At 41.9% G+C, this 27,116-nt stretch overlaps 2 protein-coding genes and 1 pseudogene across 4 annotated transcripts; 1 reads left to right on the plus strand and 2 right to left on the minus strand.

The window, feature by feature from the left end:
* The first annotated feature begins 6,886 nt into the window (after positions 1–6,886).
* LOC142970282 (amphoterin-induced protein 1-like) lies at positions 6,887–8,413 on the plus strand. The gene has a single exon (XM_076110404.1). It carries the CDS (start codon positions 6,887–6,889, stop codon positions 8,411–8,413), a length of 1,527 nt encoding a protein of 508 aa, XP_075966519.1.
* Positions 8,414–11,406: 2,993 nt separating this feature from the next.
* Positions 11,407–19,213, minus strand: LOC142970283 (pepsin A-like). Of its 3 annotated transcripts, XM_076110407.1 has the most exons (10): positions 17,104–19,213; positions 16,229–16,346; positions 14,596–14,746; positions 14,393–14,510; positions 13,858–13,976; positions 13,232–13,428; positions 12,978–13,094; positions 12,696–12,840; positions 12,506–12,604; positions 11,409–12,280 (listed from the first exon to the last, which is right to left on the minus strand). In XM_076110407.1, exons 3-10 carry the CDS (start codon positions 14,734–14,736, stop codon positions 12,155–12,157), a joined length of 1,062 nt encoding a protein of 353 aa, XP_075966522.1. In that variant the 5' UTR covers positions 14,737–14,746; positions 16,229–16,346; positions 17,104–19,213; the 3' UTR covers positions 11,409–12,154. The 3 variants fall into 3 exon arrangements, with proteins under 3 accessions (XP_075966523.1, XP_075966522.1, XP_075966521.1); XM_076110408.1 differs by lacking the exons at positions 16,229–16,346; positions 17,104–19,213 and adding an exon at positions 15,610–15,680 and having other exon boundaries at positions 11,407–12,280; XM_076110406.1 differs by lacking the exon at positions 16,229–16,346.
* Positions 19,214–19,352: 139 nt separating this feature from the next.
* On the minus strand, positions 19,353–23,911 carry LOC142970281 (RNA-binding protein 15 pseudogene; annotated as a pseudogene).
* Between the last annotated feature and the right edge of the window lie 3,205 nt (positions 23,912–27,116).

Here is a 27,116-nt window from a genome sequence, read left to right on the forward strand (position 1 = left end):
TTTATATCGTGAACAAAATATATTATTTCTGCTCATCACCCTTACAGTAACAATGTAACATATCTAGTATCAGTTCTTACAAAACATTACATCCATTATTATTCCAGCTGTCAGCAGCAAGCAGCTCTTTTTGAGAAAAGACGTCGATGTCATTTAGCTGATGGAGCGTGGTGGGCTGGATTGAATATTGCCACAACATGCTGCCACTGCCCCAGAGCTTACCTCATTTATAATTCACAAGAGAGAACTATAAATCTCCAGAGAGAGGAACGCCTGTCCACCAGGCCTCTGCCGAAGTCAACCCTGCTACCTGATACTTCCCGAGCAAATGCTCATCAGGTTGAATCAGCCTTCTGAACATCGTTTCGGAACAGAAAACCACAACATGCCGAGAGACAATGAGGAAGAAGGAAATACTGCATTCCTCGGAGAGAGACTGTAACTGTAGAATTAATAATTAATAATTCTTCAAGAAAAGGCTTTATCAGTTATGTCCTTTGTGAAGATTGTCTTCGTAAATAAATAAGATAGATAGTTAGGATAAGGGTGGCGATATGCTAAATTTTTTGTTATTGTCAACAAATCCCATAAAACCAACCTGAACCAACAGCACAGTAATCAATCTCTCAGCAGTTCCCAGCTTCTCCAACCTGCATGTGGCTCTCAGCCTCAAGCTCATTAGCTCCAAGAAGCAAATCTTTAAAACAGGTCACAAATATTTCATTATGTTTATTAAAAAAGTCCAGTTATTTTCTAAAACAGATGGGCACTATAGTTTTTTGCAACTGTTACTCAGGCTGGTGTAAATAGGGTTTTTTGGGGACTATTTTCAACAGTGGATTAACACATATTTCGTGAGCTTGTGAGCATTTACAGCAATAAACTACAGTGCCCATGTACATGATAGGAAAGCAACATGTCAGCCAGTGCAACAATGTGACTCATTTACATCTTCTTAATAGTTTTTGGACAGCAATGGAGGTCTATGGCACAGAGGAAGAAGATATTCGATTTTGACTGCACTGACAATGTTTGTACTGTTGGATTTTATTGTTTTATGGGATTTATTGACAAGTTGTTGGGATCTGAGCCTGAGTATATCGTACTTCCGGAAGTAAAAATTCCAGAAGGCCACATTCCCTGCATCATAGCAGCTGCAGAAGTGGCAAAATGTGGCTGTTTTCATGTGTGTGTGTGTGTGTGTGTGTGTGTGTGTGTGTGTGTGTGTGTGTGTGTGTGTGTTTCTTGCATGTGTATTTCTGTGGTAATGATGGGTAATTACTGCTACTGACACCCATGTCACATTATACAGTGGAGTTTGCAGATGCACTGTGCATGAACAACTCAAGTAATCATCATGGTGTATGTTTTTGTAGTCTAGTGAAAGCCATGTATATTATATATATACTGTATATATATATTTGGTTATTTTCAGGTTTTCAAATAAGTAATTATAGGCTAAATGTTGTTTTGTGGGTTCAGACAATTCTCTTATGTCGTAGACTAAAGCCTCTCTAAAAAAACAAAACTTGTTTGGAGAAACTTGCTTTTCATTCTGAAGTGGCGACATGTGACTTTGTAGAGTGGAGTGAAACCTTGTTGTTCCAAGTTTTAAGAGCGAACTCTAAATTAATCATCATTTTTCCTTTCAATTTACACACAATGCAGCATGCCTTACACTTTCCCATAATGCTCAGCTGCTCCAGCATAAGAACAGTTGGATTCTGACCCTGAATGAAGGGCATTGCGTATGATGACGCACACACTGCAGGAGTATTTAGGATAAAAAAGATCAAATTGAAAAGGTGTCCTCTACATCTCTCATAAATTCACCCAGAAATTCTCAATGTCATGCAAACTAATTTAGGAGAGGATGTAAGCATGGACCCCTAAAGTCATCTGACCAAAAGATTTAAGTAATATATGACATTCAGAGCATTAATATAAAGTGGAGGAATGTTTCCCTGAGCAGAGATTGAAGTCATTCTCCCTCTGTGTGTGTTGGTATCAGAGCTTCTCCTTGATTTGTTGTCAGGCCGGGCCGGCCGTGCGCGCTTTTGGGGCATATAAGTGCATGTGAGCGTGCCCCCACTGGTTAGCTCTGCACTGCTCTCATACAGCGTCCATATAACGCAGCCCTCATTCGACAGCGTTGTCGCGGAAGAGTAGCACCAATCCTCCGGTTCCCCCTCAGGTAAACACTGTCAGCTCTATCAGCAAGTTTACTGTTTACTGTGCTTCTTTACCGCTATTAGCATCGTTAGCTATGAGACGACAGCTCAGGCGTCGCCATGTGGAGAGCTGTTGAGAGGCAATAGAAATGCTCCCAAACTCGTATTATGCACCTTTAATGATGATAGCACTCCATGAGCTGATCCTTACGCAGCATTCTCCAGAAGGACATAAAGGTTTTAGCCAATTTCTCATTTGAAAGAGTTCATTTGTGCAAACATTTGATCGAGCTTTTATAATTATCCAAGTTTTGACACATTCATCACATCCCTGAATGCATTGGATCTTATCCATTGTAAATTATTTAAAGAATGTTTCAGAAGGAAGTAAAGGCTAAATTTAGCATTTGCCAGCGGTGGAAAGACTCCACCTAGACTATTCTAAGATCTTTTTGTTTAAAGTGTCGTCATTCTTGCTTGTTATGTTAAAAGTGTTCATCCTCCATTAGTAGAAAGCTTCTAAATGGATTTTAACTATAAAATGATAATTTATCTTGTCATGTGTGGCTGTCAGTTTGACACTTTGGTCAGACAGATTTATTTGATGCTTAGAATTCAAAGTATCTTTGACCTTGAGTAATCTGGTTTCATTTAACAGGAAAGCTATCATTTCTGCAAGGCCATGATGGCATTTAAATGTCAAAAAAAAACTATAAAAAATTGAGAGTACGAATTGTGTGACTTAATTTCCTTTACAAGTTAACATGAACAGCTTTGAGTAGAACTTTTCAGCCAATTCTGTAGATTGTTCATAACAAAGGTCGGTTTAATTATTATGTAGTATTTTGACTTGTTGATTATTTCTTTTGACAGGATGTGGACGATCTGGACAAAGTCACATAGTCCTGTAAGTGGATACTCACAGTGTGACTCGATCCACCATTGAAATCTTGTCCAAAATCTTGTCACAGTTTAATCCTTTTAATCACAGACTTGCGTGTCAATGTCGAGTGCTGCACGTTGAGCTTTTGCTCCCTGCTGACGTAATAAGGTCTCTTCTGTGTTCACTCTCTTCACCCGTTACATGACAATCATTTCGTACTGCACATTGTTTGCTTTCTCCACCATCACGTCCTACCCTTGGCAGCCATAGCAACCTGACCTGTGGACCATTTAATCCTCACGTGTCCTCTTGTGTGAGGGTGTCTCTGGGATTTGACCTTGTGCTCAGAAGATTGATAACAAGGTATTTTAATGTACATGAGCCGGATGGTCATATGTCATGTTGACTTCTGCATCGTTGCCCTTTTCACCTTCTTCAGCTTTAGATTCCAATCATAGTCCCGGCGTGTGTGTTCTGGCATTCCTCTTGTCGTTTTCAGCACCAGTGTGTCGCCGTGCTACTGCAGTGCTACTTTATAGCCTTTTCATGTTGATTTGTGCTATTGTGTCCTGCATGCTAATTTTCCTGTCTACTTGTCTGCCTGATATCAAATGTAACCCTCAACATGAATGAAACTGCCTTCTACTGTATGTGATGTGTTTTGAGTCTTCCTTACTGAATGCAAGTTATCTCATCAACACAATGAGTGTAGCCAGTTTAGTTGCAGTAAATGTGCAGTGGACTATGTATAAACTATATCCCAGGCCAGCTGGTGTGAATAACATTGCATTACTATCACAGTCAGATTACCAACCGGGCAAAGCTGGCACCATGTCCTGCATGGGACCACAGAGGGCTAACTTTGTGTCACCTGGGATGATCTAATTCAGGACAATATCCACATATGGGACAAGGACCTTAATGTACTGTTGGTCCTGGTTTATTATCTAATCTTGGGTTCTTGTGTCAAAATCTAATTTTAAAGCAGCTATAATCAACATAAAAAAAAAAAAATGTATCAAATGACAATATGAAAGGGGTCATTTGAAGGGCTCCGTTTATGGAGACGGGGAGTTTCAGCTCATTGTTTCGCTGTTGACCACAACTTTACTGATTTGGTTCATACTCACTGCTCTCATAGTGTCGTTTTCTGCAGGCAGCTGCTTGCAGAAAAAAAAAAGCCCTAGAAACCCATGTTCGGTACCTGATCAGCACTAAATAGCAGACAGACACCGTTATCCACAGACACCGTTATCCACTTGAACATAGTGGAGCATTTAGAAACAAAAGAGCCAGATATTTCCCTCAGGAGGTGCTGGAGACAAAATCCAGAGCTTAAAGAGAGTGAATAGAGTGGACACATCCACATGAATGATAATGTTGGATGTGGAACAGCTGGATGTGTAAATATCACAACTGTTTGCTAGCAAGTTCACCACATCAACGTAAACGACGATGACATGACAACGTTGTGTTCAAAACCATCTTTTGTGCCAGCAGTGTCCAAAAAGACCTTCATTGTTTTGGTTTTGTGCTTAAATGTTGCTAAACTCCAACAAAGACAGGCTGGCCAACTCAAGGCGGAAAGAGTCTGAATTAATTAACTTAAATAAACGGTAGACAAGCTATGGCATCATGTATAAATCGTACGGATGTAATGAAGTGACTGTATTAAAAGCTCATGGGACAAGACCCTTAGCTATTATTTTAACGGCTTGCTGATATTGATCCCTCGCACACTGCTGCATGCACATCACGTGCTGTGTTAAAGACTGCTGCAGCTGCAGTTCACACGTTTGCCCTGTCCTTCACCGGAGTGATAAGATGAACCACAGGGGAGGGCTTCATCATTAAAGACAACACCGCACTGAATGGGACATTGCTATAAAGTGAAAGGAAAAATGGCATCATCCCTGAGGTCTCCCCTGTGTCTTAAGAAAGAGGCATCATGATAATGGAAAATATAATAATGTAATGAGCAAGGGGGAAGAAATAACCAACAGGGAAAACCAGCCTGCATCGCTCTGGAGCTCATCTCAAAGACAGTCCAGATGTTTACCACACTGCATGGAAATCATCATTTAACATGACATGTTGCTGTTATGGCTGTGAGCTTAATCACAGAGCACCTGACTATCTGAGGATGAAGTGTAGCCTTATATAGTCTATTACTTATAAATGCTGAGAGGGACAGGGACACACCCCCTGCTCCGCTGTTTGCGCCCCTCTGATCTACTATCAGATGGCTGCATTTCCTCATCGGTGCGGACCGCACTGATTTCCGGTCATTCTGTGCGTTCTGGTGATCGCTGCTGCTGTGATGAAGAGGATGAGACTGTCCTGTAGCGGATCGCCTCCAAGACCGGACTGTTGAAGACTCCCCTCTTTTCTCTTCGGATCTTTAGAAAGCAACACAAGGTAAAGGAACGAGCGGGCGGGACACCTCAGCCTGCTGGGACAAATGTGTCTGACACACTGAGGAGATTTGATGATGTTCGGATGAGGCGGATCACACAAACTGCAGCATGTTTAATAATCTTTCTGGATATCTATAGAATGTGTTTTTTTTTTTCATTTATATGATGCCGAGATTAATTTCGCAAATTCATCAATTGTGTTATGACGACATTTTTTGCTGCACATCCATCATCCGTAACCTTTTGACCATCTTTGTGCACCCATATCATTGTCAGCCAATTGAATGGGCGTTATCTAAACGCTTCAAACGGGCCACATCGCACCGAGCACGTTGTGAAAGCGAAACTTAATGTTGTGAATGGAAACAGAACAACTTTAGGTTTCGACAACAAAGCTACTTGGTTAGGTTTAGGAAAATATTGTGGTTTTGAAAAAAAACAACGAAGTATGCTTGTTATATAACTTATGTATAATACATTTAATTTAAATAAATCAAAATCCGCTTTTGGTTTCACACAGGACCAAGCCCCCAGCCAGGGTCCTGTCAAGATGGTAGCCCTCGATTTTGTAAAACTCTGGCGAGATGGTTGAGGTTAGCGACTCAGGCGGTGAGGCTTACTTGAGTTTTCGCAAGATTTTGCAAATCTAACCGACAAACAACCCCAAAGATGAGCTGAAGGCTTTGAAGCCAATTTGACATAGTGGCCAAAGCGTGGATTTACAACTTCAAGGCCCATCAAGTGTTGCCATTGGGCCCAAAAAGGTGTTCCCATAGACTTACTTCGCGGAAGAGACATCTGGTCTGAGGATGCCGAAGATTCGGGTAATTTTATACAATTACGTTTTTTGGGCTTCATGCAACTGAGCAACTTTCATTGAAATGAACGGGGGCCCGCCTCTAATGCTGTATTCAGCTCCCTTTATACATTCATGCACAGGACACAAACAGCAGTCTTCAGTGTCAAAGTTCTGTGTTTGTTTGACCCATCCATCTCCCGTTTGTTTGACCCATCCATCGCTCCTGTCTTAATTACTATGGTTTCTAGAGGTCGGCGGCATCTTCTTGTATCCGTATTGGTGATCAACTATGTGAATCGATGATAACGGCCTTCTGAACCTACTAGTAGGTGTAACAGGCTCCTTCTAACCCATATCTCTGAGGCTGACAACCGCTTATATCCCCCATTCAATCAGCTGATAACATTCAAAGCAGGTGTCTAGTGAAGAGCTTCTGAAATGCACCCCTGGATGCATTAGAGCATGAGATGCAGTGAGCATTAAGGACAAAATATCTTTCATTTGGATCCTCTGTAAAACAGTGCTGATTTATTGATCTCATTATCCATACAGCTCCACGAATCTCCTCCGAAGACTAGAAGACATCCAGACTGCTATAGTTTATAATCCTGACACGATGGGGGGGTCACTCTGGATTTCTCATGGTGCTACTGAAGCGGTGTTCAGAGGAAGGAGCTTCATCGCAGTTCTACCTCTGGCTTTATTGTTGCCAACAGTACGAGTCAGTGCCCAATTAATAGGACTGGACTGCCACAAGACTTGTGTCTGTGCCAGTAACATCGTCAGCTGCTCTAAGATTAATCTAACCAACGTTCCCATCACTCTTCCACAATATACAGCTGTTCTGGACCTTAGCTTCAACACCATCACCAGGCTACGTGCTGAGTGGACCCCCGTCCCACTCAGCAGACTACATAGCCTGCTTCTTAGCCACAACGGCCTCACCTTCCTCTCCTCTGAGGCCTTTGCGAATGTGAAAAAGCTTCAATACCTGGACCTTTCCTCTAATTGCATCCGCCAGCTGGACGAGTTAATTTTTGAGCCGCTTGAGCACCTGGAGGTGCTGCTGCTTTACAGCAACTGCATCTCTCAGATAGATCGCACTGCCTTCTCTGGTCTCAACAACCTGCAGAGGCTCTACCTGAGCCACAACCAGATCTCACGCTTCCCCTTGGAGCTGGTGAAGGATCGGAGCCGTCTGGAATCTCTTAGACTGCTGGATGTGTCCTCTAATCGAATCAAAGCCCTGCCCCTCAATGACTTTCAGGCTCTGCCCGCCTGGATCACGAATGGCCTGTACTTCCATAACAACCCTCTGCCCTGCAGCTGTGAGGTGCATGCAATGGTGGCACGCTGGTACCTCAAGGAGCTCAGCTCTGTCACGGACTTTAGGGGCAGCCACACTTGTGTCGTACCCGGCCAGCAGAAAGAGAAAATTGCCATACTGGATCTGAACAAGGTGTATTTGAACTGCAGTGAGGTGACGGCTATGGACAAAGAAGCCTTCCTGGAGCAGTTCCTATTCCTGGACTGTGACACTAGGGAGAGGAACATGACTAAGAGCTGGGTGCTACCTGGAAACATCTCATTAACTCCCGCACACAAGACTGCTTTGATGCGTCATGAAGATGGCAGTCTCCAGATTGGGCCCCTGAATGTGGAGGACTCTGGGGTCTACACCTGCTATGCCACCAGTGAATCCTTCAATGAGACACTGTATGTAACTGTAATGGTGTTTAATTCCACAGAGATTGGGGGGCTGGAGAACCTAAAAACAGCCTACACCACCCTCATAGGATGTCTGGTCAGTTTAGTTATGGTTCTCATCTACCTCTATCTCACACCGTGCCGCTACGCTTGTTGTCCAGGTCAGGAGAAAAGTGACCCCAGAGACAGCCTCCACTCTTCAACTGTTAGCATATCTCACGCACACATGGAGACGGGGCAAGAAAGAGTGGAAGGCGGAGGCTTCGCCAACAAACATGGCGCCTTTCTGCAACCTAAGGACCAGCTGGAGCAGAATGGGAGGTTGAACCCAATAGGCGAGGAAGACGAGGAGTGGCAGGGGGACAACAGGGAGAGAAGGAGGTCTGACACAGAGTCTGTCAGCTCTGTGTGCTCCGATACCCCTATGGTGGTGTAAAAGTCAGTGGCATCGCTCGGAGGGTAAGACAGTGAGGTCTCGACCCATGTGGCTGCTACACAGAGAAATCTATGATTTGAATGTGTGCAAGATTCAAAAGTTAAATCTTTAGTTGTCTTTCACAGCTGATGGCATGTACTGTTGATAATAAATATACTGTCAGAGCAATGTCTTGATAAAAAACAATTAAAAAATGCCACAAAAAACATTCTGATAATGCGGAGAAATGTGGTTAGAATAATTTGTGACCTAAAATATTTTGATGATTGCATTTATCTCAGTTGTCGCACAGGATTGCAATTGTTTGTTATATTACTTCACTTAAATTGTCTTTTAAAAAAACGGCAATTAATGCTCTTAATATTTTCAATAGTGTCACTTTTACAGCAAACTATTGGCTGCCCCTGCAAGAAATTGCTGCGCACGTAAGAATGCAAGTCCCTCAAAAGAAATAAACAAATAGTAACTCTGAGCACTAATTACTCAGAGAAAACAAACAGCTTGAAAACAGCGTGCTACTACTTAAACTGTGGCTTTTTTATGCACTGGGGATCATGACACTACAAAGATTGGAACTTTTAAAGATGTTGGACAAAAGTTGCTACTTGAAAGAGAAGCTATTTTTATGCAGAGCTTGCAGAGCTCACCTAATTATCACTGCAAGATGTTTAAAATGTATGCTATGTTTTACATTCCGGTTTGGTTTTGTCGGCCTTTACGGGAGATGATACTGTAAGGATTACTCTTATGCAATTTTATTTATCCATATCTTTTTCTGATCTTAGTGCGGTTCAATTAATAATATGTGTGTTTGCAGTAACTGCGCTTCCGTTGAGGTGCTTTCTTTTCAATAATTATTTCTATTCAAGTCCATTTTAAGTAATTTTGGATTCAGAATCATTAACCGAGCCTTTTGTGAAACATCTTACTTTTACTGTAATTCACTTTATTCAGAAATCCTAATTTCTATTAAATTAAATTAAATTTGAATTGTTTCTCTATAACAAGAGTTACAGTTGGTACACAAATATTTGGATTTCCTATTTGCAACATATCTGCTTATTCTAAATTGAGGTCTAATTTGCATTTCTGCCATTTTTAAAGAGATCTTATTCTCATAACCTGTGGGGTCTGCAGAGATTCACAGTTGACAGCTGTCCACTGTCAGGGTAGTAGAGTTCAGCCTCTATTTTTCAGTTTGAACTGTTAAGAAAAGCTTAATCATGTTCAGAAATGCTATCACCCCAATTCCAGTTTAGAACGGATACATGAAAAACACACACAAATAACCCTACTTTCAGACTGCTAACATAAATGTACATCCTGTCACACTGGAGTGTTAATAGCAGCCGGGAAGCATCACCCAAGGGAAACAACTGAGAGCGAGTACCATCTACTGAATGCCTTGGTGCCCAACCCTCAACAAATCAGCAAATGCCAGCCAGCCAGCCACCAGTCTCATAAACACAGTCAGAAATAGCAGCAAGAAGTGCAGCCAGCACGCGGGCCTCCTGACGCAGATAGACTGTAAATGAAAGGTAGCAGTTTTCAAACACGTCTTCTTTTAGTTACATTGCTGAAATACCTTCAAGTTGTTGATTTTAGAGGCTCACATCACAACTAGAACGGTGTCGAACAAAAGCTTGTTTATATAAAACTAGAACTACCAGGAGATCCGTACAGATGATGTTTTCACAAACTCAAAGCCCCTCTGGCTCTGTCGCCGATTAATTATTGTCACACAGTTTAAAGTAACACTGCTAATAATAAAATGTAAACATAATTATTCATACTGATAGAATAATAACAAAACACAGTAATCCCAGATGATAGATGTAGCAATGCACTGTAAATGTACTTTTATTTGGAAGGAACTGTTACTTTTATCCTGTCACTTCTCATGGTGCATTTATTAGCATTATAATGTAGCTACATCATGAGGACCTTCGTTGACTTATGTCTCTCAAAAGGGGAACATTGCTACTGTATGCTAATGTTGTACATATTTCCTTTGTCCTCTGAAAGTTACTTATAACCAAAGACTGTGTCATAGGTGAGGAATAATAACCTACTTGTTCAGTGTTAGTTATATTGTTATTAGTATGTTGAGGTTACAACTGTATTTCTTTAGGCCACAAACTTGTATTTTAATATATGCAATCCTGTATAAGGACTTATACATGTATTTTATTATTTGCTGCATTATATCTTGTATATTATTGTACCGTTTCTGTATTTCATAAACTACAAAAATATGTCAACAAAGAGTGAATTATGTCGTTTTATTCCTGTAAGGTGAATGCATTGAATCTGTGAAACAGAACTGCAGTCGCAGAAGTTACAGGGATAGTTTGACATTTAGGGAAACATGCTTAGTCGCTTTCTCGCCGAGAATTAGCTGAGAAGATTGATACCAAGTATACATGTATTTCCCAAAATGACAAACTATTCCTTAAACTCCGGAGTCTCCAGATGCGACAGAACAGATATGATGATGACCTGATGACTAACGAGACAGCCTTGTTTACTTGAGGGTGAAACGGGAGATCTCGCTGGAGCGGAAAGCGTTCTCCCGGGGAGTCGTATTTTATTGCACCTGCTGCTCAGACTTACTTTCTTCTGGTGACATTCTATGGTGCTGGCTTTTCCCCCTTACTTGGCTTGTGGGTCGAGAATCTTTTTGAGTAGAGTGAGCCCTCTGATCTGTATTCACTCTCTGCCAGGAGAGAACAGCCAGTTGGATCAGTATTACACTGGCCTCCTGATGTTTGACATCTAATTTAGGCCTCAGATTCCAGTGAAAAAGATGTCCTCTTAATGTTGTGGTTGTAGCAAGAAGCATAATCATTATGTGGAGCATGTGACATCACATTTCTTTACAAGAATGTGTAGAATCATTATTTAGAGTTAATTCTTTGTAAAGAAGTCGGTCGATCTTTTCTGACAGACGCCGGAGTGTGAAACCTCACCTGCAGCCCCGTCCATGCTCCTCATGTTACCATGTTTACCCACTATACATGCAACACCAGCCAGGTGTGTGTAACTAGCTTGAAACATTTGGAAAATACACTGCAGCACCGCAGCAGTAAATTCTGAGTTTAAAAAGTATTTCATTATCAAAATGAAAAATGGAAATAATAACTTAAATAAAAGCGTTCAGGAGGCATGAGAGGGTTAATAATCTGTGTGTTGGTGCACATGTTGAAATGGAAAAGAGCTGAATGACACATCCCCGTAAATCACAGATTATAATTAGAACGAATGCAGCAGCCTAAAGAAAATCTCAGATCACTGAACACCACAGACACAGACAGCATGAATGTAAGCCGGCGCCTGTTGACAATGAATGACGGGCGGTCGGTTCTGTGTTTTAGAGACTGAATTCTAAGTATGATGACTCATCCTCTCCTCAGGCCACTCCCAAGAGAATCACATGAATGGTGAAGGACTCACTGAGTTCTCTGCCATCTAGTGGCCACCAAAGCACAGATCCATATTGGAGTAAAACATTTGGGTTGATTCTTGCCTCTGCAGAATATTCTGCGACAGCTGTACAGGCATTTGAGTCCCTGAATTCCTCCTTCACAACAGAGAGATGCTGTCTTTAAGGTCTGAAAGGTAATATTTTATTAGATTCATTCACAAATATGAGTGCTTACATAGGAGAGTTTGTTTTGCAGTGAATCATGGTTACAAAAATAAAGCAAATTACTTTAAAGTGGCCCAGCTCTTAACATGTATTCACACAGCCTGAGCAAAGCCCACCCTGTTGTTGCTGACGTCGAAGGCAGTGTAGAACTGCCGCATGAAGACCTCACCCAGGATCCAGGAGCCAGATGCAAACCCTGTTCTGCACCCAGACGCAGACTGAGGAGAGTGGACAGAGAAGCAGGACTGAAGGCAGCAGATCAGCTTAATCACCTCAGGATATCTAAACACTCGAATATTGACATGAATCTGCTGAAGCTACTTCTTGAACTGTTAAATTAAATTATTCATTTGTTAATACATGATTTAATTTACATTGATAAAGCCATTAGTTACAACTATTAACTCTTTAAGTATGCCTAAGAAAGTGGTTAAAGCACAAACCTGTATGACGTAGGCAGATGGAGGAAGAGCAAAGCTGTAGCCGTTGATGTTGAACACGATGTCTGGCAAGAGATTTGTGATAACGCAGCTCACTGTAGCCTGAGAGACAGATAACAACATGTTACCTTTTATAACCCAGAGCAGTTTACTGACAATTTGTAATATAATACAAAACATTAAAAACACTCACATCACCATTCGGATTTGAGGAGGCTCCCAACCATCCATTGATGTTGTTAATATCTTTGTCAGGGCCAATGATAAGAGAAGTACCGGAGTCCACTGATGCTGCACAACTCCCGGAACATGCAACGGTGTTCCCGTTGATGGTGATGCTGCAACATGAAGGAAGTATCGAAACAAATGCATCCGTTACATACGTCAAAGGCAAGAGGAAGACCTCCAAATAAAGTTAATTGTGATGTGGCCATGTTGTTTAAAACACGACATTTAAACCGGAAAAGGATGCTACCTTTGTATTTGGATGTTCCAGTAGTTAGTGGCCTTATACAGAGGGATCCAATTCATGGTTCCAGTGTAATATGAGGAATCCGTCCCTCCCAGAATCAACATACTGCCCTCTGCAGAACTAGTGGCACAGAGATTTTCTTTTAAGGAAATGAGCACTGCACTATTCGTGAAAACACCATCCAGCACAAGGAAAACAGTTCGTAGATTTGCAGCATTTTTGTTATTTCTCTGCTCGTGACTCAAATGAGACCTCACCTGCTCATGTACATGGAGAAGACGTTGTGGGGGATTTTGCCCTGGTTCCATAAGTTGTTAAATAAAGGTGTGCCTCCCACATGGGACAAACCAGGGAAGGCCAAACCAAGAATCCCATCCCAGGGCACAAATTCCAGGAAATCTGACTCTGTTTCAGTGAGGCCGAAGATCTGGTGGTCCACGTAGAGGTTGCTTATCTGATTAGGAAGTGCAAGTTGTAGAGTGTTATAGGAAACAGATCACGCACTGCATGGTACATGTGCATGGTGTATGTCAGCAGCAGTGGTGGAAGAAGTACTCAGATCCTTTACTTTAGTAAGTGCTGATATATTAATGTAGAAAAAGATTATAAGACTTTATGAAACCATGTGAAAAGTTTAGACCTACGCATAGCAACTCGTAGACGTCTTAAACGTGTCGAGGAGCATCAACTACAAACTGCTTTTTCACACGCCAAAAAGTCATTTTCATGTCAAATATTAATCTGTAAAGTAACTTGTAATTGTAGCTCTCAAACATATATAGTTCAGTAAAAAGCACAATATTTGAGTAAAAGAATATTTGAGTTACTTTCCACCACTGGTCAGCAGTTGGTAAAGAATGCAATGTGAATGTTTTATCCTCACCTTTATGAGTTCATACCCAGTATTCCCTGATACATATCCACTGTAATACGAGATGGTGAATGTCTTCGTGCCGGCCTGGAAAGTGGAGGATGCCGAGCTGTTGAACCTTGAATGTTTGTCTTGACAGAGAGAGAGAGAGAAACAGCTGACAGAGAGTTCATCTCATTACTCATTGCTTCATACACAAAGACTTCAGAGTGTGCACATACTGTCAATTCAGAACATATAGTAAGAAGTAGGGCTGCAACTAACATGTATTTTCATTTAAGATGAATCCCTTTGTTTAAAGAAAGTGCCCCAAAAATAATAAAAGAGTGCAATATAATATCCCAGAGCCTGAAGTGACATATTCGAATTGTTTCGCTGATCCGACCAATAGAACAAAGGTTTTCGAGTTTACTATCATATATAACAAAAAGAAACATCAAATGAGAGAAGTGAACCAGTTTAACATCAGAAACAATAAATTGATTTGGTGGCTTGTTACACATACAAGATCATCACTATGTTAATTATGTTTCATCATTAAACTCACCACAAGCAGAGCTGGTGCAGGTCATAGAGGGAACCCACAGGTCGGAGGAACCGGTGTCAAAGAGAACCTTAAAGATCTGAGGTGGAGTCCCGATACCAATCTCTCCATAGTATGTTGTCTTTGCCCAAAATAAGATTATCTGGTTAGCTCATGTATTTTATGATTGCACCGGGCAGAGCACACAGTGGTTACATGCCACTCACATCTGGGTCGAAGGTCATGGGCACCACACTCTGCTCCTTCGTGGGGAGAAACTTTGCTGCAGGGTTGTATGGAAACGTCCTCCTGTACTCTTCGAACAGGCCTCTCTCCTCCAGCTGCTGCCTGGCTGACTTCCCTCTCATCAGGGGAATCCTGAACAGGCAGTTCAACAGTTATCCGGACGCACACTCACAAACATGTTTTGAGAATATGTCAGACCTCACAACTTATCCTAAAAAGGAGTTTCAGCCTGAGTGATTTAGGGAAGTAGGACGGGAAAATAAACGAAAGAGTTCTGAGCTAGGAAAGGTCAAGAGTTTGCCTCGGAGGGGTGGGCTGATCATAAATGTTAGATTTATTAAACGCTTTTATCCAAAGCAATTTAACTTTGTCTCTCATTCACACAACAATGGCAGCAATGCAGGCAGGTACAGTTGCAGTAACAATAACTAATATTAATTCATGCAGTAACTAATTCAGCATATGGACCAAGTCAGAGTGTGACATGATGAAAAAAATAAATCAAACCAATGCTTGTTGCCTCATCATTCTCATCTTAAAAATTGCTGTTTGTAATGTGTATCCAAAATAATTGTAATACCACAATATGAATACTGCTTTAAGTTGTTTTTAAAGTATTATTTATGTCTTAACTTGTGTGAATGCATTTCTTTTCAAAATCTTAAACCTTTATAAAGGCCATCAAAGAAGTGAAAAAAAAAAATCACTCAGTTCTATTTCTGAGACTTGTTTTCAGTTTAATTTGACCTCTAAATTGTCTTAAATTCCTAGCAAAGTTTACCAGGATTTCATTACTTCGTATATCATTTTAAATATTCTTTAAATAAATCTTAGTGAGCATCATCACTCTATTCTGTTGTAATTTGCTCTGAATTTCATCACAAACTCTGAAATTTTACATCTATTGACATTGAAAAACACGTTCAGCGACAACGCTCACAAATATGGTAAATAGCTTGTTTTCATTTTAAGTGAAAGTTTGTTGTATATCGTACCTGATAATCCCCTGTGAGACAGCCAAGAAGGCCAGTAAAACAAAGGCAGACTTCATTATTTCTAAAGCGGCCCAATGAAGAGCATGTTGTTTTTATATGGAGGTCAAACTAGACTCAACTCCTCCTTCGTACAGAAACACTCAAAACGGCTGAACTGATAAGAAACCACCTTCCAGAGGGCTGAATACGTGAATTCAGATAAAGGAAACAATAGGAGCAGAGCACTTTTATCCCAATGCCTTTTAATCTAATGTCAATCAATTTAGCGTTATGCAAATAATATAAGTTTACTCAGTTCTTTATTCAAAGTAAACTTGGACCAGAAATCCACATTAAAAGTCAACACACTCAGCTGAAATTAAATAAACAGTTACGTGTCAACAGTTTGTTGAATATAAATGACAAAAAAACAAGTTTCACCTTTTCCATTGACTGTTTCTGTTAATAATTAATTAAAATTAAGATATTATTATTTTAAAAAAATACAACTATATATATTTGGCAAACAAAGCTTAGATACGCTACATAAATATGGTGACGAGTTATAGTTGAAAACGTCCATTATATTTACAGGCCTGTCTTAAACCAACGTGTATAAACCTCAGTGATGAAAACAAACCTTCAGCATCATGAAACTACTTGATTTGGTCGTCTGTTACTCTGTGTGATGAAAGGGAAGTCCGGTTCTGTGTTTTAGTTTTCGGTGGTGGAGAAACGGGTTTGTTTGGAGCAAAGTGCTGCAGGAAAGATAAAGCTGATTGAACAAAAACGGTTTCCATGTGTCAGGCTTTAAGGTGGCATCAAGCTTACGTTAGCAGACAATCAGAGGGTTGAAACATGCATCCTTCATTTGACATGATCAACTAAAAGAAAGTTTCATTCGGCACCTTCTCTCAGAGTCACAAGTGTGTTTTATTAGTGGAGACAGACTGGAGAGCTTTGACCTTTCCCAGACGGCGTTCTGAATGAGTTTCTGTTGACTTTTCTCATCTACTGTGTGCACTTACAGAAAGAAATGTAAACTGTTATTGAATACAGAAAGTGTAAAGGTCCCTCTGCGTCATGAAGTAGTGGGCTGTCACATCGAGGAACGTTTCAAGCATTAATGGCTTTTAAAGGATAAACAGTAAATCCATGTAGACCAAATGTTATTGCCATTAGTGTGAAATAAGTTTAATATTTAAAAATAAAATTCCTCAGCTGTCAACCATAAATCAACCGGATAAGCTTATCGCATTACTAAGGAATACTGATACTGTATCATTTCCCCCCCGACAGCACGTCTACTTGTGTTCATGTGCTCTGGTAGTTTAACTCTGCCCTCTAGAGGACTGACAGGCTAACATAAGACAAGAAAATGAAGAAAGACGTCAGAATGTGTTTCAAGAAAAGCTGCTTTTATTCAAGTACAAATGCAGTTTACATTATTACAATAGAATACCGACAGGTTCAATTTGAGAAGTGTACATTTTAAAACATTTAAATTGGACTCACCGAGGCATCGTTCCTCTTGTCTGACGAGTTCCTTGAGTTAGACTCTTAACTTCAGAGTTCACTAAAGCTGCACAGAGCTCCTCCAGTCACACTGCAGGTAATTAAGAGTCTTTTCAGAGAGTTTCCTCCTTTCTTGTCTCCGTACTGAGGCGACGACCTGAAATACTCAACATTTAAATTATGAACAGATTATTAAGAAAAACGTTTAGGTGCTGGTGGAAAAAAAAAAAGAGAAAAGAAATAAAAGAGTGATGGAAAAAATAGTAACATCATGTTGTATTCACCATCACCTGATCATCTTTGGGTTAGCTCTACATTTAGGGTGTATATCACACACAGAGCACATTTCACATTAAACAGGATCAAGAGATTTGTTTGAAAGTGCTCAAACTCTAGAAAGTGTACATCATTTTGACAACGCAGGCTAATAATACACAGTAAATACACCATAGGTTGTTAGTCTGTGGTATGTTTTAGACTCGTTAAGTTCATTGGCAGCTTTCATGTATAAAACAAGAAAGTCCTTCAGGTTGTTGTGACTGAAGATAAAATCAGGGGCGGGACACAGAACAGAGAAGCAGGCGCCGACTGTGTTCGCTCCACCTTGTACAGCTCGCAGGTTAACTACAGATAAAGCATGAGGTCACTAACTTCCACCGTCTCACTGACCTTTACTGCCCTGGTTTCAGTTATCTCGTCCCGACTTCAGTGTTAGCTCTCCGGCTTCTAGTTTCTGTTCTCATCATGTGATTAAAGGTCATCTAAACCTATCTGACCACAAAGCTTTTACATCTTTTTCTATTCATTCATTCTCATAACTTTAAATAGCTGAACTTAAACTACTTCTTCCTCACTAGTGCAGCTTTCCTCTGGTCTCTCGTGTCTACACGTTTCCTTGTGCTGCTACTTATTGACATTCAGCTGTGACCAGTGGTGGAAGGTCACATTTCATATCAGACAGATATAGTCACTGATTATACAAAACACATGACTCCCTCATAAAATATACTGTGGCCCTCAATATTTAGATAAAGCATCAGAGTACTTCTTCCACCACTGACTAGGACTGGATCTGTGACCAACGCTGCAAAATCATTTGTAATTTGACAAACAGAAGTGTCAGAAAATATACAAATATATGAAGTCCTAAGTCGACCCTCATCAGCACTGACTTACAGGATATCTGCTTAAACTAAGACCTCAAAAATGTTGCTGTCCCAACAAAAGCAGTGCATTGTGGGTATTAGTTTGGTATGTATTTCAGGGACATTAATTTAAAAAGGGCCTGGGTGTGTTTGCAGTAGTCTTGCACATTGAATACGTACCCAGGTCAGTAGCTGAGGTCATCTTGATACTTTACCTGTGCAGCAGGAGCAGGTCCAGCAGGTGAGACTCAAACCTTTTACAGCACCAGAACCTTGGATCCCGACCGCGGCACCGCGTGGATACTCGGAGCTGCTCGGCTTCCTCTTGTTTGGAGATGAAGCCGCGAGGAGCAGGAACATTCTTGATGATAAACGTCCTGACTCAATGATTTCAGGACACTCTTCCCTTTGCTTTCATATGCAGTTAAGTGTGTTAATCAGATCAACATATCAACAAACTATTTTGAATCCCTTGCACGGGACTTTGGCCAGCTTTTCTCCTCGGTTGTGTTTCCTCTTCTCCGGCACTGGATGAGACGCGACGTCTGGCCCTAGCACAGAGATCTTCTTCAAAACTCCAATGCAAGAACAACAAGCAACTAGACAAATGAACTCTACTCCTTCCTTGAGCGGCTGCAGACGCTCAAACAATACTCTGTGCTGCTGGAGCCGGATCAGGACGCAGACCGAGGGCCTTCGAGCGCTGCCGTGCTTCCACCGAGAGGCTTGTCGCATCGTGATTTTGGCGAAACATGGCGAGCGACAAACCAGATGGTTTCTCAGGCCCACCTCCAGACAAACGGGCCAGAGGAGACCGAGGAATGAGCCACATATCTGAAGAGAGAGAGTGACTCTGGATTTGCCTTTGCAGAAGGACTGAAAAAAAAAAAAAAGCATTCTAGTGTGGCCAATTTCACTTTGAATGAAGCTCCTCACAAAGAAGTCATTCAACAAATGGTGATCAACAAAATGAAAACTCAGAAGCGAGAGGCTGACCTCCCATTGCTTCTCTCCTTTCTGAGGGACGGCTCCTGCTGTCAAAGTGATAAAGCCTTTAGAGTTTGATAGACAATTCCAAGAACAGAAAAGGTCACAAAAGTCGTCTTCCAAGGCAGTCGTGTTTCCCACGAAAGAGTAAATTTATTGAGACAAAATCTATCAAGTGCTTGTTGCACTTTGACAGTTAGGTATACTTCTTAGGCCCGTGAGCACTGATGTTCTCCATTTCTCTTTCCAGATATCCTGAGTATACAGCACAAATCATTTCTGTTCTCCATTTGAAACACAATACTTAAATCAAAAGCAGGAAAAACAATTAACAGTCCTTTCAGAGGGAGGCGGGGCTAAGGCCACTGGAGATTGGCCTTCTCTCCTCATTCGTTCAGAAGTCCACTAAGAGAAGAGCAACATGTTCTACGTCTGAACTCCTGATCAGTCATTAGAGATGAGCAGGAATAAACCTAAATAGAGCCTTTTAATTTATAGGTTATATCATCTTCATAAACAGTACATACTTTGCTGGGGTAGCAATTGTTATTAATGGATTATAACATAAGAGAAGTGAAGAATTTGATCAACCAATTACTGTTCAACTAAATTGAATATGATGCCAATAAAAGCACAATATAAAAAGGGGTGGACGCAGAAGCAACCCTGTATAATGTGATCAGAAATACAATATATTATCTCTGCACAGCTTGATTAGTCAGTTGATAGATACTTTATCTACAACAGTTATGATAATTGGTTAATCAATCAGTTATCTGTTGATATATCTTTGAGTTTTGGACAGTTGGTTGGACAATAAAATGCTATTTGAAGACATTAAAACATCACCCTTTTTATAGACCAAGTAATAATCCAATTAAGCAAGAAAAGAACCAGTAGCTTATTCAATAATGAAAATAACCATCAGTTCCAGCGCTAAATATTAGTTTATGATGCAATGCAGTTCAATAGCACACCTTGGGGTCAGAAATGAACATGGAGCTTAAAATCAGCTCTCTAAATAAAATTTAAACCAAAACTAAACATAATTAGCTTCATAAGGGCAGTGCTCTTTGCAAGGTTGTTGTGTTGAACTGCATTCTGATGTACAGGTGACTGCTGCGCGTGTCCACCCCGACATACATCTACCAATGCTGAGTGGAACCTTCACCGTATGTCACATAGACCTCCAGATGTGGCTCAGACAGGAGCATTGATATTAATGTAATCTATTGTACTAAAACCCGTAATGCTGAATTTTAACACAATGTATTTCCACAATTGTCTTTAGCTTTAAGCACAACTGGCCAAAAGTGCCAAAAATAGAAAAGCTGTTATATAATGACACTTTGAATCAAAACGTTTACTTGGTCAACAAAAAAGTAATACAGATGCACATCTGGAGTAATCCTATTAATGAGCAATAGTAAAGCTTTAGCGCAAATGGATATACATCCTAAATCATATGCACGAGTTTCATTTTTTCAAAGGCTGACTGCACAAACATTATAGCACTACAAATGTGTCGAAACTGGCCGGTTAAATCCATGTGGATTACAGATTAATTTAAAGCAAAATACTCATTGCATTGTATGAAATCATATTGTGTTTCTATTTAAATGAGATATGGCAAAATATGGCATTGATTCACAGAACTGTAGCTTGCTCTGAATTACTTTAGCGGAGTACCCTTCAAGTAATGTACATTAATCTGATAACTAAAGAGCAGAAAGTAGCGTGTCGCCTGAATTAATAATGAAATGTATCAACTCATCAAAACATTTGAAATTCAACGTGCCTTTCAACTCTATAAACCTTCAACAGGACGAGATACAAGCTACCATGCAGGTTAGGGAATATAAAGTTATCATTAATCATCATTTCCTGTTACTCTGTTATTACTTCTCCCTGTTTTTACAACTCACAGTTTAACAGTTCATGAGTGTGAAAAGAGACATTTAGATTTTTTTTTCCCATCATGACGCTCCTCTGATAATGACCATCACCATGTAGTCATCATCTGATTTGGCAAAGGCTTTGGCGGAGGCATCCACAAACTGCTGTGAGAATTCACACGGGGGGAAAGCATGCAGGACTCCTCCGTGGTCCTTGCCACGGCTGCCCCCCACAGGGAGGCTGATGATGCCAGCGGCCTCCTTCTGCTTCAGGTAGGACACCAGGTTCTTCAGAGGTCTCTCCGCCGAGCTGTTGTCGTCCTGGATCACTCCGTCTTCACATTTCCCGGGCACTGCTAGAAGGATGGCGTATCCGCTGGAGCCGGCAGCTTTGATGCGACGTGAAACTTCATCTATCTTGGGTTGGTCCAGGCGAAGGCGCTGGCTGATCTTCAGCTGGGACGGTTGACCCCCTGTGGAGCCCTGCTGCAGCAGACCAGTAGCCACTGCCAGGTCCCCCTCCAGCAGGTGCAGGGATGTGGGAAAGCTGCTGTTCTTCAGCAGGAGGACGCCCTGCCAGACCTGACTCAGCTTTTGTCCTCCAGCTGCCGGCTTTGACTGCTGTCCAGACTTTGAGGAATAAGAGGAGGGAAGATTTTCTAAGCGATCCTCCTTCTTAGCTGGGCTCTTGGATGAGTCACTTGCTTTGAGTTTGCGGTCCTTCTCCGAGCAGGAGCCTGGCGCAGCCGGGCTAAGCGTTTTTCGCCTCTTGTCTCCAAAGCCAGTGTTCTGGCGCTCTCTGGCAGGGGAGTTTCTACCAGAGCGAGACAGGCGTTCGGGGTCAGTGTGGCGTCCCCCATCTCGGTTACCCCCTCCAGGACTGCGCTCTAATGAGTTGCCACGACGGCGCAGACCAAAGTCGATGTTGTCGGGTAAATGCTCCAGCCGACCGCCATCATCCAAATGTCTCCTTTTGCGGCCTAGATCTCTGCCTTGTAAATCACGCTCTATGGGCCAGGCCTCATGGGGACGCCTCTCAAGACGATCTATGGGATCAAAGCCGGCTCCTCGCATCCTGTCGTGGACGCCCAAGCCGGACCAGTCAGGACCGGTGTACGGGCCCCTGTCTCTGAAGCGAGCAGGAAGTGGAGGAGACCTGTCCCTCACTCTCACTGAGTCTGTAAGGCGGTGGGCAAAGGGCTCAGGAACAAAGTCATAGTGCGGCAGGGAGAGCGGGAGCTGCACGTACTGCTGCTGCTGCTGCTGCTGGTAGCGTTGCTCTGTATCCGCAAAATCCACTCTTAGTCTCCTGTCGGGGCCACCGAGAGGGAAGCCCCTCATGTGAGTACATGCAGCCTGAGCAGCATCCAAACTCTCATACTGGATGTAAGCCCACACTTCACCTTTCCTGTAGTCTATAGTCCTGATGGTACCAAAGCGGTCAAATTCCTTGGCTAGTGCAGCGAGCGGAACCCAGGGTCCGAGGCCCCCCACCCACAGTCTGGTCGTGGGTGTGGGTTTACCGTAGCCAATTTTAATTGGGTTGTGGCCCACCACTTTCCCTGACATCGCTACTTTGGCACGATGAGCCATGTCAAGGTTCTCAAACTTGATGAATCCGTAGGTGTTGCCCTGGCCTCTCACTGCCCGCTTTATATCCACTTCTGTTATCATCCCAAACCTGTCAAACGCTCTCCGCAGGTCGCTCTCCGTCACACCGACATCCAGATTGCCCAGAAACAAAGTCCTGTTTGCTCTATGGTCATCCTCAGGGGTCATCACGTCCTCCTCACGGAAAACAGCACACTCAGGGATGAACGGGGGTCTATTATTCCTGGCATCGTACACTGAAAAATCTCTGTCTCTTTCCAGATCTCTGATGTGAGGAGGTGGTGGTGGTGGTGGAGGAGGAGGAGGAGGGGCAGCAGGGAGACGGCCCAGAGCCAGCTGCTGTAGTCGGTAGTCTCTGAATCCCATACCAGTGGGAGAAAGGTTCCTCTGAGAGTGGGGATGCCTCTGTCCTGGAGAGAAACTGTCTTTAGAAACAGGGGAGCGGCTCCTGAGTCTGTTCGTGTAAACCGTCTCGATCTTCAGAGGCCGATCGTACAGCACCAGCTTGCCGCGTGCGTGTTTGGCTGACCGCGCGTCATCCGGCCTCCTGAAGTTGACATAGGCCACCCTGTCGTCGTTTTCTCGACATATTTTCACACTGACGTCCCCAAACCTCTTAAACTCGTGGAACAACCCATCCTCTATCTCCTCCTCGTTCAGCTGGTTGCCCAGTTCACTTATTTTCAGAGTCTTGTACTCGTTTTCGGGGGTTGACGAAGGCCGCGGGTCGCTGCGTGAAGCGGTCCTGGATGTTTCCGCGTCGACTTCAGCGCCTCCGTACGGCTTGTTCCCCGAAACAACTCCGTAGTCGTAACCGCTACTAGTCCGAGTGGTTGAGTTATGTCCGTCTGAATCCCTCATGTCTCTTTTCTCGCTGTGTAAACTTCTCCTGGTTGCAGCGCCGTTGCCGTTGTTGCTACCAACCGTCGACAGAGCTCCGCTCTTCTTGCTTCCTCCTCGGTCTCTGCCGTCATCTGGCGCCCGAGAGCGTTTCTTCACCGGCGACCGCTCTTTTCCCTTCATCTCCAAAACAAAGCCGATAATCCGCAGTCTACACGCTTACTTATTTTAATCTCCTCTCTGTCACTGAAATACGAACGTACTGGTCTTAACTTACGCGGTTTCCACTACACTCTCAAGCTAGCGACATAACCGCCATGTTGGACTACTTTGCACTACTGTACAGGAAGTCCCGCCTACGCGCCTGTAGAAGAAGGTGATTGGCTGAGCGGGTTAGACACACGCGAGAACAGGAAGTCTGCTCGCCTATCATGAACATGGGTGCGGCTCTGCTCTGGGGGGCAGAGTGTGCAGTCCCTGAAGGCAGAGTTGAATAATTGGTCTGTCAAAGTATTTGTACAGGGTGTATTGTGACCTTGACGTAAGGGCACTGGCATTGAGTAATACATGACAGGAAAACAACACTTAATTGGAGGAGAGCTAGACAGTTAGACTCTATATACAGCTAGGACCTATCTAGCTGTTTGCATTTTCTGCATGGGGTGGACCAGGCCTGTGTATAAGTAGTACATAATACGTGTGTCTGTTCCATAGGCTGTATATAGGTCTGTAATGGACAGAATAAGATGCATGCATGATTCAAATGTGTTGTGGAACTCTTGATCTTTACATCTAGTGCATAAAAGTTCAGTAAACCCCTCTTATTATACATTATACGTACTTTATCGGCAGTAGTTATCCACACTTATCACTGTATTATTATTGTATGGTATGGATTACTACTGCCGATAAAATACACTGTATACTGTAGGCTTTCACACTTTTCTCTTTCTTTCAATTAAAGAAATCTTTCATGTGTTGTAATTGTTAATATTATATATTTGCTATGTTTGTGTATAATGTTTTATGTATAAACTGTGCTCCTGTCAGCCTGCTCGATACTGAACAAACACGTTTACCAAATTTACACCAGTAGGGGGCAGATGAGTTCCTCCTAACAACCACATCAGTATCAGCTTGTCACTGAAACAGGAAAGTAAAGCACTGTAAAGCCTGACAAAAACTTTTGTATCCTGATTATTGACTGGAAGTCTCCTGAGAAACAGTCTACTTAGAAACCTCAGCCAGACTGTCTCTATGTTCAGTCTATTTCCTGGAAGAATATTGCCCCATCACTACTCAGAATAAAACATTAAAACACTATATAACTTAAATATAAAACATCATATGTGATTCTATGCTCTTCAAAACAAACAAAAATATTCAAACTCGGTTGAACTTCAGTTACTTTGTTTAAAAAGTGTAATTTGTTCGGTAAACAAATTTCCTTATCACACATTAGAATCCTTTACATTTTTACATGCGAACTTAAAAAAACTTACATTTTATAATGCTGTTTATTTATTGTGTATTTTCTATATTTTATTAAATAATGTAATGAAATACAGAACAAATAGAACAAAATATACACACATCAAATTGATACATTACAGTAGGTCACATCATAAAAGCTTTACATTGCAGCTAATATTCCCATATCATAAAATACTGAAATCCATTTCATTCCTTTTATGATATCTATACAAAGTCATAATTTCTGTTACATTCTCTCACAGCATCAGTTCAAGAACATATATAATGAACCTCCCAAAGTCTCCCCATTTAATCACATGATGACGTGCCCCTCAGATCATTTTGAATGAAATTTTTTCTAAGAGGCGACCTTGAGTTAACTTCCATTTCAATTAACCTTTTTGCTCGTGTTTTTCTTACAGTAATTACACCGCACCAACCCAAGCTGTATTGCAGCCTAGGCCATAATTCATCACAGATCTGTGTAGTGGGGTATTTTTGGATATGTGGGCACTTTTATTATTAATGACAATACACAGAAATAAAATGCTGAAGCATGTATGTAGGGCGCTCCCACGCGTAGGATTACAGCCTGCATGACAGCAGGGGTAGAAGTGGTCGTCCAATTAAACTGTGTTGCTTTATGGACAGAAAAGCAGACAATTCAGTAACTTTTGTGACACACATGCAAAGATATACACACACCAGTGCATGCAAAAGTCTGTTTCTTCCTGAGATTCTTAAAAACGGGGGGGGGAAATCCTGAAGAATCCTGGGAAATGTTGTTTCCTCTGGCCAAGCTATCACACATTATATTAAATAATCACCTCTTGATAATTTTCAGCAAAAAGGACTTAATCTCTCTTCTGATTGTGTCAGAGTCATTTAAATTCTTTGTTTTCAATAACTTTTAATCTGGATCCCTTTTTGTCTCACTGACCCTAGGGATATTTTAAAAGGATTATGTTGTCCAAAACAAATGGGGACAGAAGCTTTGCCCTCAACCCCGTGAACTGGACTGGCCCCTCTTTGAGAGACCATCTGGTGAAGTTCCTCCATAGACTGTCACATGTCCACGCGCAGGCCCAGCAAGGCAATCTGCCACCCAGTATTAACATGGGTTTAAGTGTGTTTATAAAGATAGTATGAGCGGGGAAATTTAGTCCTGCTTTAAATCTCTTCCCAATATCCAGGTCAGTTGTTTGTCCTTAACCAAACATTCATCCATCAGTGTGTGTCAACAAAATTGTGCTTACTTATAAAATGGTGGCAAACTATAGTTGCTGCTGCTTGTTCACACCAGTGAATAACAAACAGGAAACAAACCTTCACACAGTAATGTTTTCAGAGACTGCAGCAATGAACTCACTGAAATATGAAACCTTGAATATACTGCAAGAGAAAGGGGTTTCATCTGATAACAACCGTCAAATACAGAAAGGCATGTGAGGGTTTTTGTTAATGAGCTATTAAAAGGGGAAATCGGCAAAGGATTAGAGCGGAAAATACAGCTTTTAATGAGTTTCTATTTTTGTGCGTTGCATTAAGGTGAACAACATGGCCTGACCCACTGCACCCTGGCTTCCATGTCAGACAGATGCTTCGTAACAGATCTGTTTGGGTATTTCTGCCAAAACCAAAGGACAACCAATCCTTCACGTGTCTCACCTGAACTATTACACAATCCTTGATGAATTACCCGCCATGTGTGTGAAAATATGAGCCACAGTGTCACATCACTTTACCGTACACGGCACCCATCTGGTTTTTATTCATCTGTTAAGTTCCTCATTGTATCTTCATTTAATGACAATACTGCTCATGCAGTACAACAGTTTCTGATTACATCCTGTGTAAATAAACACACTGTCTTGGAGTGTTGCCGTATGGCACAGCACTGCAGTGTGTGTCTCTCAGAGCCCGACATGACCCATTTTCTCCACTGTCTGAACACCTGCACAACACCAGCGTGTCCCCGTGCACTGATGCACACTGAGAGAGCAGCATATGTTACAACAATGTAAGAATGCATTGGCAGATTAAGCAGAAAGCCAAGTGTTTT

This window comes from Anarhichas minor, unplaced genomic scaffold (assembly GCF_050575085.1).
Source record: "Anarhichas minor isolate MPS153535 unplaced genomic scaffold, ASM5057508v1 ptg000043l, whole genome shotgun sequence".
NCBI classification, from domain to species: Eukaryota; Metazoa; Chordata; class Actinopteri; order Perciformes; family Anarhichadidae; genus Anarhichas; species Anarhichas minor.